At 37.4% G+C, this 12,025-nt stretch overlaps 1 protein-coding gene across 1 annotated transcript; it reads right to left on the bottom strand.

Moving 5' to 3' along the window:
- On the bottom strand, positions 6,907 to 7,793 carry LOC107610528 (protein MAIN-LIKE 1-like). The gene is made up of 4 exons (XM_016312575.1): positions 7,673 to 7,793; positions 7,244 to 7,583; positions 7,062 to 7,153; positions 6,907 to 6,968 (listed from the first exon to the last, which is right to left on the bottom strand). The coding sequence occupies exons 1-4, from the start codon at positions 7,791 to 7,793 to the stop codon at positions 6,907 to 6,909; spliced, it is 615 nt and encodes a 204-aa protein (XP_016168061.1).

The following is a 12,025-nucleotide window of genomic DNA, read 5'->3' on the forward strand; positions in this document are numbered from 1 at the left end:
GGTGCCTATGGTACAAGGTATTAAGAACTTTCCAGGATCCTGTTTCTTCTGAGGCAATCTCAGTTGATCCAGATCACTCAGTTCATTGGTGAACAAGGGAGGTTCATCATCCCAAGTATCATTACCAAATAACTTGGCATTCAGCTTCATGATTGCACCAAGCAACTTGGCAAGTTGCTCTTCAGTAACATCCTCATTCTCTTCAGAAGAGGAATACTCATCAGAGCTCATGAAGGGCGTAAGGAGATTTAATGGAATCTCTATGGTCTCTAGATGAGCCTTAGATTCTTTTGGTTCCTCAAAGGGAAACTCCTTGTTGATCACTGGACGTCCCAGGATGTCTTCCTCCTTGGGATTCACGTCCTCCCCTTCCTCCTTGGATTTGGCCATGATGGTTATATCAATGGCCTTGCACTCTCCTTTTGGATTTTCTTCTGTATTGCTTGGGAGAGTACTAGGAGGGATTTCAGTGATCCTTTTACTCAGCTGGCCCACTTGTGCCTCCAAATTTCTAATGGATGACCTTGTTTCATTCATGAAACTCAGAGTGGCCTTAGATAGATCAGAGACTAAATTTGCTAAGCTAGATGGATTCTGCTCAGAATTCTCTGTCTTTTGCTGAGTGGATGATGGAAAAGGTTTACTACTGTTAAACCTGTTTCTTCCACCATTATTAAAGCCTTGTTGAGGCTTTTGTTGATCCTTCCATGAAAAATTTGGGTGATTTCTCCATGAGGGGTTATAGGTTTTTCCATAAGGTTCACCCATATAATTTACCTCTGCTATTGCAGGGTTCTCAGGATCATAAGCCTCTTCTTCAGAAGATGCCTCTTGAGTACTGTTGGATGCAGCTTGCATTCCATTCAGACTCTGAGAAATCATATTGAGTTGCTGAGTCAATATTTTATTCTGAGCTAATATGGCATTCAAAGTATCAATTTCAAGAACTCCCTTCTTCTGAGGCGTCCCATTACTCACAGGATTCTTCTCGGAAGTGTACATGAACTGGTTGTTAGCAACCATGTCAATGAGTTCTTGAGCTTCTGCAGGCATTTTCTTTAGGTGAATGGATCCACCTGCAGAAGTATCCAATGACATCTTAGCTAATTCAAACAGACCATCATAGAATATATCCAGGATGGTCCATTCTGAAAGCATGTCAGAAGGGCACTTTTTGGTCAGTTGCTTGTATCTCTCCCAAGTTCATAGAGGGATTCACCTTCTTTCTGTCTGAAGGTTTGAACATCCACTCTAAGCTTACTAAGCTTTTGAGGAGGAAAGAACTTGGCTAAGAAAGCCGTGACCAGCTTATCCCAAGAGTTCAGGCTATCTTTGGGTTGAGAGTCCAACCACACTCTAGCTTTGTCTCGTACAGCAAATGGAAAAAGCATGAGCCTGTAGACTTCAGGATCTACTCCATTAGTCTTAACAGTATCACATATCTGCAAGAATTCAGTCAAGAACTGAAAAGGATCTTCAGATGGAAATCCATAAAACTTGCATTTCTGCTGCATCAGAGAAACTAATTGAGGTTTCAGCTCAAAGTTGTTTGCTCCAATGGCAGGAATGGAGATGCTTCTTCCATGTAAATTGGAATTAGGTTCAGTAAAGTCACCAAGCATCCTCCTTGCATTATTATTATTTTTGGCTGCCATCTCCTCTTCTTATTCGAAATTTCCTGTAAGGTTGTCTCTGGAATGTTGTCTTTTAGCTTCTCTTAGTTTCCTTTTCAGAGTCCTTTCAGGTTCAGGACCTGCTTCAACAAGAATGTTCTTGTCCTTGCTCCTGCTCATATGACAAAGAAGGGAATAACAAAAAAAATATGGAATCCTCTATGTCACAGTATAGAGATTCCTTTGTGTGAGTAGAAGAAGAAAAGAATGTAATGTAAGGAAAGAGAAGGGAGGAGAATCCAAGCACAAGGGTGAGGAGAGCAGAGATATGAGATGAAGAGAAGTGTTAGTAAGTGAATAAATAAATAGAAGAAGATGAGAGAGAGAAATTTTCGAAAATAATTTTTGAAAGGAGTTAATGATTTTCGAAAATTAAGATAAAATTAAAATTAAAATTAAAAATTGAGACAGTTAATTAATTAAAAAGAATTTTTGAAAAAGATGGAGGTATTTTCGAAAATTAGAGAGGAAAGAGTAGTTAGGTAGTTTTGAAAGAGATAAGAAGCAAACAAAAAGTTAATTAGTTAGTTGAAACAAATTTTAAAAATCAATTTTTAAAAGATAAGAAGATAAGAATTTAGAAAAGATATTTGAAAAAGATATGATATGAAAAGGTAGAATTAAAAAGATATGATTTTGAAAAAGATAAGATAAAAAGATATTTTTGAAAAGATATGATTGAAATTAGTTTTGAAAAAGATTTGATTTTTAAAATCACAATTAATGACTTGATTCACAAGAAATCACAAGATATGATTATAGAACTTAAAATTTGAATCTTTCTTAACAAGTAAGTAACAAACTTGAAATTTTTGAATCAAAACATTAATTGTTGATAATATTTTCGAAAATATGATGTAAAATTAAGAAAAATGAAAAAGATATGATTTTTGAAAAAGATTTTGAAAAGATAAGATTTTTAAATTCAAAATTTGATTTGACTCATAAGAAACTAGATTTTAAAAATTTTTGAGAAAGTCAACTCAAATTTTCGAATTTTATGAGTGAAAAAGGGGAAGATATATTTTTGAATTTTGAATTTTTAATGATGAAAGAGAAAAACATGAAAAAGACTCACAACATGAAAATTATGAATCAAAACATGTGATGCATGCAAGAACACTATGAATGTCAAGATGAACACCAAGAACACTTTGAATGTCAAGATGAACACCAAGAACTTATTTTTGAAAGATTTTTAATGAAAGAAAACATGCAAGACACCAAACTTAGAAATCTTTAATGCTTAGACACTATGAATGCAAAGATGCACATGAAAAACAACAAAAGACACAAAATAAGAAAACATCAAGATCAAACAAGAAGACTTACCAAGAACAACTTGAAGATCATGAAGAACACTATGAATGCATGAATTTTCGAAAAATGCATAAATTTTTAGAAAAAATGCAATTGACACCAAACTTAAGAATTGACTCAAGACTCAAACAAAAAACACAAAATATTTTTGATTTTTATGATTTTATTAATTTTTTTTGGATTTTTGTATATTATTTTCGAAAAACATATAGGAAAAAGAAAATAAGAAATTCAAAAATTTTTAATAAGAATTCTAGGAATCTTTCAATGTTAGCGTAAAGCTCCAATCCAAGGGTTAGACATGGCTTAATAGCCAGCCAAGCTTTAGAAGATACAAATCAGTCATACAATAACAAATTTGATTAGCAACAACTAGCTTGCTCTTGTAATGATGACTTGGAAGCCTCAGTCCAAATGAATTTGGATATGGCTTTACAGCCAGCCAGGCTTCAACATGTTACCATGAAACTCTAGAATTCATTCTTAAAAATTTTGAATAATTTACGAAAACAAAAGGAAACAAATATTTTTTTTTAAAAATAAAACAAAAAGAAAATTACCTAATCTGAGCAACAGAATGAACCGTCAGTTGTCCAAACTCGAACAATCCCCGGCAACGGCGCCAAAAACTTTGTGTTGTTGCCGGACCGAAAATTTGGCACTGATGTTACCGGACCAAAAGCTTGCCGAAAACTCGAACAATCCCCGGAAACGGCGCCAAAAACTTGGTGCACGAAATTGTGATCCCTGGTAATGGCTCCAAAAACTTGGTGCTCTAATCTTAATTCATAATTTGTCACAACTTCAATACAACTAACCAGCAAGTGCACTGGGTCGTCCAAGTAATAAAACCTTACGTGAGTAAGGGTCGATCCTACGGAGATTGTCGGTTTGAAGCAAGCTATGATCACCTTGTAAATCTCAGTTAGGCGGATTCAGATGGGTTTATAAAGTGATAAATAAAAGATAAATAAAATATAACTAGGATAGAGATACTTATGTAATTCATTGGTGAGAATTTCAGATAAGCGTATAGAGATGCTTTCGTCCCTCTGAACCTCTGCTTTCCTGCTGTCTTCATCCAATCAATCCTACTCCTTTCCATGGCAAGCTGTATGTTAGGCATCACCGTTGTCAATGGCTACATCCTATCCTCTCAGTGAAAATGGTCCAATACGCTGTCACTGCATGGCTAATCATCTGTCGATTCTCGATCATACTGGAATAGGATCTATTGATCCTTTTGTGTCTGTCACTATGCCCAGCACTCGCGAGTTTGAAGCTCGTCACAGCCATCCCTTCCCAGATCCTACTCGGAATATCACAGACAAGGTTTAGACTTTCCGGATCTCAGGAATGGCCATCCATGGGTTCTAACTTATACCACGAAGATTCTGATTAAGGAATCCAAGAGATACTCATTCAATCCAAGGTAGAACGGAAGTGGTTGTCAGGCACGTGTTCATAGGAAATGATGATGACTGTCACGATCATCACATTCATATTGAAGCGCGAATGGATATCTTAGAAGCAGAATAAGTTGAATTGAATAGAAAAACAGTAGTACTTTGTATTAATTCATGAGGAACAGCAGAGCTCCACACCTTAATCTATGGTGTGTAGAAACTCTACCGTTGAAAATACATAAGTGACGAAGGTCCAGGTATGGCCGAATGGCCAGCCCCCAAATGTGATCAATATGATCCAAAGTTGAACTAAAAAATCATAAGATGTAAATACAATAGTAAAAAGTCCTATTTATACTAAACTAGCTACTAGGGTTTACAGAAGTAAGTAATTGATGCATAAATCCACTTCCGGGGCCCACTTGGTGTATGCTTGGGCTGAGCTTAAAGTTTACACGTGCAGAGGCTTCTTTTGGAGTTGAACGCCAAGTTGTAACGTGTTTTTGGCGTTCAACTCTGGTTTGTGACGTGTTTCTGGCGTTTAACTCCAGACTGCAGCGTAGAACTGGCGTTCAACGCCCTTTTGCGTCGTCTAAACTCGGGAAAAGTATGGACTATTATATATTGCTGGAAATCCCTGGATGTCTACTTTCCAACGCTGTTAAAAGCGCACCATTTGGAGTTCTATAGCTCCAGAAAATCCACTTTGAGTGCAGGGAGGTCAGAATCCAACAACATCAGCAGTCCTTCTTCAACCTCTGAATCTGATTTTTGCTCAAGTCCCTCAATTTCAGCTAGAAAATACCTGAAATTACAGAAAAATACACAAACTCATAGTAAAGTCCAGAAATGTGAATTTAACATAAAAACTAATAAAAACATCCCTAAAAGTAACTAGATCATACTAAAAACATACTAAAAACAATGCCAAAAAGCGTATAAATTATCCGCTCATCACATTGCAAGCCGCTTATTTCCATCGATGGTACCCACTTATATGGTAAATATGGTGGGACGTTGCTGATGGCTATTGCTCAAGATGGCCATGCAAACATTTTGCCTATTGCATTTGCCGTTATTGAAGGTGAGACAGAGGAGGTTTGGTCGTTCTTTCTTTCATATCTGCGACAGCATGTGACACCACAACTCGGTGTCTTAGTGATTTCAGACAGACATAAATCAATTGATAGTGCGCTGAACGATGAGGAAAGTTTGTGGAAACCACCTCATGCCTTCCAGGCATTTTGTACAAGACACATTGCCGCCAACTTTATGACTCACTTCAAGAACAAGGACTTGAAGAAGGTTCTGATTAACGCAGCATATTTGAAGTCGCAACATGAGTTCGCTCATTATTTTGGCCGACTGAGGGGCAAAAATATAGCAATCACAAACTGGCTTGAAGAAATGCCTCGGTCACAATGGGCGCAGTATGCGGATGAAGGTCATCGATTTGGTCACATGACGACAAATATCTCCGAGTGTATTAACACTGTGATGAAGGGTTCTCGTAATTTTCCAATCACGGTACTGGTCAAGTCAAGTTATTTCCGTTTGGATAAACTTTTTGCTAGGAAGGGTGCAGAGGCCCTTGCCCAACTTTAAGTCGGAGCTGAATTCTCACAGACGTTAATGAAGGCCATAGAGTTCAACTCGAAGCATGTCAACACTATGAATGTTTACCAGTTTGACCGGTCGAGGACTAACTTCACTGTTGAAGAGTTGGCGGCAGTGCTTGGGTCTAGACAATAGAATTACCAGGTGCTACTGGATGAGGGTAAGTGTGATTGCGGATATTTTCAGGCTTTTCATCTTCCCTATCGTCACGTCCTGGCAGCTTGCTCTTATGCAAGACTTGATTGGAAGTGATTTGTACATCCTATGTATCGCATGGAGTCGGTCTTCAATGTTTACATATTAGAGTTTCGACTCACAGGTCACGAGGATGATTGGCCACACTATGACGGACCCCGTATTAGGCCCAACCCTAAAATGATGCGAGTGAAGAAATGCCGCCCCGTCAGCTCCAGGATTCACAACAACATGAATGATGTTGAGCATAACGGTGAGAAGAGATGCGAATTGTGTCGTCAAAGCGGTCACACGCGTAGGACTTGTACCGCTCTTGACGGTGGAGGGGCATCGTCTAGTCGACGTTAGTTATGGACGCCATCAGGTGTTGGTCACCCTGACCAAATAACTCAGTGTGGGCCAACTGCAGATACCAAGTCATATATGGCAGAGAAGGACAAAGGTCTATATGATGGTGTATGGGTAGACGATGGTCGGCCCGAGCATCCCATAACTCATGCCACCCACCAAGCAATTGCGGGAACTACTCGCCTCGGCCAAACCGACCATCCATCCTGTGGATGTCGTCAATGTTCAGTGGCCAGGTCGGGATGTGCTGCAGGCCACCGAACTGACGTACCACCCAATCCACCTGATGCCACTCGACAATAGCGAAGCAAAGCAGCGGGAAGACAACCACCCCCGAGGCTTCAGCCTTAGCTGTCGTCGGTGGAATCAGACCGTGCAGCTGTGGGTCTGCGTACGGCGTCCACTCCACCTATTCACAAAACACAAATTAGTTATGGCCTTCAAAGTTCAAGCACAATATTTATTAAATAAACAAAATTTGTAACACTAAAGTATTTATCACTTACGTTCAGCAGCCCAGTCCTATTCAGAGTACGCCTACAATGCCTAAGCCTGCCCTCGCCTCTGGCATTGTTCGGTAGATACTGAACCCACCTATAATGATGCGGATAAAGCCCATTATTGCTCAAATTTGTTAACAACTTCATAATTTAACGAAGGATTTTTACAAAAAAAGGATAATACCTCTCGACCAGCGGAAACCGATGCGTGTCAAATCCACCGGGCCGTAGCAGCGGAATATAATGATAGGCCCAAGACAGCAGCAAGCTGATGCAATCTCCTAAGTTGCGCTGGCCATGCTCTGTGGCATGGCACATCTGGCGGTATAGCCATGCCAGCACAGCCGAGCCCCAAGATAAACGGCCACATGCCTCAAGGTCCTCTAGGAGGGGGAACCACCTAATGTACACCCGAGAATCAGATGCATCTGGGAACAGGATACTCCCTATCAACTGTATGATGTACCCTTTCATGTACCTCAAAAGGCGCTGCTCAGCAGGGTCCTGCTCCAACTCTCCATAGACTGTATTGTGGAACCATGTGAGCTTTACTGTCACTTGGTCTGTGACTGCCTGTCATCTGTGTTGGGAACAACACCCAGCAGCTGCTGACAAAAGTCCTCAATGGTCCGTCCATGATGGTACTGCTCCCAACCACCTATACATCCACTCACAGGATCATCGTCAATCCTCAGTCTCAGCTGATAGGCCACGTTTTGCAGGGTGATAGTCATCTCCCCTCATGGTAGATGAAATGTGTGGGATTCAGGCCTCCACCTCTCTATCAACGCCGAAACAAGTGGCCAGTCGTGCTCGAACTCAACCATATAGGCCTCATACTCAAACCCGACTCGTCTGAGATATGGCCTAATCTGCTCAGGCGGGCGTGTCATCAAATTCCGCCTGATGCGCAAGTTCTGAGGAGCCTACCAAACGGAAACATAAAATTAGAAAAAAAATTATCGAGAACACCTAAAATAACAACTTAACTGTTTATTAATTATAATGAAATAAACAACAATGATAAAAGCGTACTACTCGATCAAGTTTGCCAGCAATGTGCTCGGCCTGATCTAATCTGTAGAGCGTCTCCTCGTAGCCTAATAACTGATGCTCCATCTAACCACACTCTAGTTAAATCAAACAACATATACTGAATTCAGTTCCTTTCACATAAACTAAATTCCGAAAATAACGTATTTTAACCTACTAATTGTCTATCTTACTTCTTAATCAGCTTGTAAACTTACTAACTAAAATTTACCCCAACTACATGACGCCGTCAGCTAACACCCTAAACAGCCCTAATCAATAACCAACTGAATCCTAAATTTTACTAATCATGTTTCTTTCTACTCTTACTTAAATCTAACTAATTATTCCACTAATTACCTTGTAATTCACGACTTAAACTAATTATTCTGAGTAACCGAACTAACAATTGACTAACAACTTATACTAATTAACATGTTATAAACAATATACAGCAACTGTACTTAAAAACAATAACATAAAAATCTTAACTAACATGTTATAAGATCTAACTAACATGTAAACAGTAACTCTAACTAACATGTAACCACTAATTAGTAACTTTAACTGATATGTAAACAGTTACTCTAACTACTCTGAAAAAAATAATTCTAACTAACGTATTATTTACTGACCTGGAACGGAAGATGTCGTGGATAACGAACTTCATGTACGCCAAAAGACAGAAAACAGGAACATAGTAATTTTGGAGAAGAGATGGGAAAGAATCGGACAAATGAGGATGGACTCACCTAGTTTTTGTAGTGCGTCGAACTCAACCTAGAATTCGCCGAGAGTATGGTGAACTTGTCCTAATTACCAAAAAAAAAAATCGTATTTTCGAAAATAAAATTGAAATATCTTGTTTTAGAAATTAATTATTTTTTTATTTTATATTAAAAAAATCCCCTCAAACGAGAAGGTCCGACAAATACCTGTTACGTTGCCGGTAATAATAACATGTATAACAAAGGTGAAAGTGGAATAAACAATAAATGAATATAAAATGGATAGAAAACGACATAAAATATTACTGTAGAATTTTGTCATATACGTAATGCATGGAAATGCACTATTTGACTATTTGTAAGCAGAATAGTTTTGTCTTGATGTCAATGCTTTTATTGCAATATATCCTTTATCTTTCTTCTTTTTTTGATTTGATGTCTCTTGACCGCCAGTCCGCCATGCCATATATATGGTCCTTCTCTATTATTAGGATCATTTACGGCAATAAAATAAATAAATATTAAAATTATGTAAATCTCTTGAATAAAAATTAGTTATATGCCTATTTTTTGGCTGATTTTTTTTATATGAAAAAAATATTGGTGTTTTTTTTAAATGGGATTATTTGGTATAATTATAGATGGATGAATTTTGTAGGAGAGAAGTCAATACGTAGGGGCGTGCTAGACACGTGGCAGCATCCTGACTAACACGTGGAGGTGTGTTGGACACGTGGCAGCATATTGACTAACACGTGGGAGACGTGTTGCAACACATGAAAGGCGTGTTGAATGATTTCCACAATACTGTAATTCACTTCAAATATCAATATTTAACTAAAACACCATCTCTATTTCCATATTAAAAATAAATTTATATTCTATTTAATAATTAATAAGAATAAAATGAGTTAATTATCTGTATACAACATAAAACTTTACATTTTATTATAGCGATATGTCTCCGCAGGAAAGACCCTTAGAACAATAGCTCCATATTTGTCACATCCTCACATGGCTTATAGTTGCTTGATTTGGGTCTGGCAACACTACCTAGTAATATATAAAACAGTTAGTATTTAACGTTTGGAGAGAATTATTTGTCACTAGGACACATGACATACGGATTTTTTTTGGAATAAAAAAAATATTTTTAAAGAAAAATTATTCTGAGATCATATTCCGGAATGATTTTTTTTTTTTTTTGTAGAGGCAAATTCACCATATCTTTTTAATTTTAACAAGAATAATTTAACAAGATTTATGAAAAAATACGGCAAACTTGTCTCACAAAAAAAAAAAAAAAAGAATTTTGGGATATAATTTTAGAATAATTTTTTTTAAATATTTTTTATTTTATTTCAAAAAAATCCAATGATATACACGTGTTTTTCAGTGAAAAAGACCGAACAAAGGAAATTCAACTGGTCATAATAATTCCAGGAACAAGAAATTAAACTTATATGTATGTCACTATATTTTACATTATTTAATTTATCGGTCAGAAAAGTAATATATATACTTTATGAAACATAAGGACACTGGCTCTGAAAATGGTTACTTTTAGATCCATTCGATGTATAGTTTGACTTCATGGTTATGACCCGTGTGTGTGTATATATATATATATATGTGTGTGTGTGTGTGTATTATTTATTATATATGTATCGAACGTTATAGAAAGTTAGAAATGGAATGTGGCGGGCAAGGAACAGAAAATGTTTATGGGAGGGCCCGGAAGGAACCTCTGTATTTCTTCATGATCTTCATTACGCATCAGACCAACAGCGGGATATGGCATCACAATAATAATGTTGGTCTAAAAGATTTTTTATTTTTATTTATGTTATTTTTCGTTTAAGTATTTTTCAACTCGATCAGATCAAAAATTAATCTATCAAAATTTGTGCATATATCAAAATTTAAACTTCGATACTTAGGTAAGCGAATTAATGAATTAATTAACTACTAAGCCAATCCAAATTAATTGCTGTTAGTTAAAAGATAATAAAAGCATAAAGATAATTTATATGCAGTGGAATGGTACAATAGAGTGATAGTCTAATTAACTTTTTTTTATCATTAGCAGAGATTATTCCAACAAAATAGAAATAATCAAGAGTTTGGCAACATCTTAAAAAAATCAAACAACCAAACTAGAAATAGATATTACGGTAACATTCTCTTTATTCAGTGTTCGTATACTCCTAATAATCACCTGTAAAATCCGTTAATTTCTCCAGTCCCTATGCAAATGTGCTACGATTTATATCTGATTCATTCAGCCAGCAGCGACGGTTTTAGCTAACCGCTGGAATAACCGCCGCTAAACGTTTATTAATTTTGCGGCGGTTTGCAACCGCCGCTAAATAGCAAATAAACGAAAATAGCATTTGTTTTGCGGCGGTTCTAAACCGCCACCAAATTTTAGTATTTCCGTTCATATTTATTAAAATCGGACCGGACCATTCGGTGGTCCAACCGACTCAATCATTAAACCCACAGTCCGTTTATTTGCGAGCTTACCTTGAAGAATGGGCATCCAAAAAATAGTCTGTTTGGGTTGGTATTTATCTTCAACATGTAAAATATGGCATACACTCAATAGAAATATTTTTGGACAATGCCATCTTTCTCATCCCCAACTTGCACCGAATATGGGGCCGCATTTTCAACCGAGCCTTCCTGTCGTCCACCACCACCTCTGTGTCGTTTAGTGTTTGATAAGCCTCCATCACTAGTGTTAGTCGAAAATATTTTTTGACTAGGACAAGCCGATTTGAAGCTTGAAAAGCAGGTTAGGGCGAGAATAAAGGTCAAAATGACTCACGTGCAAGCATTAATTGTGAGTTATTCGACACGGACTCGATTCGAATTTCTTATCGAATTGACTTAGCGTAGTCGAGCAAGCATTTGAATAAGAAATCGAACAGTTGCTCAAATAGAGAATCGAGCGGTTATGTTAAGTTGAGAAGATGAAGGCTTCCTCTGAATGAGAAATTTATGGGTAACGTCTATAAACAAAAGAGCGGGAACGGTTACCTAAGAATCTGCGTACAAGACAGTATCGTGTGATTAGGGGTCGGTTACAGATGTGGGTTATAAATATTAGGAAGTTTTAAGAAATAAAGGTTGGAATTTTACTTCAGAAATTACTCACGCACACTCACATCCCAGAAACTTTCTGAGTCTGCTTCGAGTCAATT

This window comes from Arachis ipaensis, chromosome B08 (assembly GCF_000816755.2).
Source record: "Arachis ipaensis cultivar K30076 chromosome B08, Araip1.1, whole genome shotgun sequence".
NCBI lineage: Eukaryota > Viridiplantae > Streptophyta > Magnoliopsida > Fabales > Fabaceae > Arachis > Arachis ipaensis.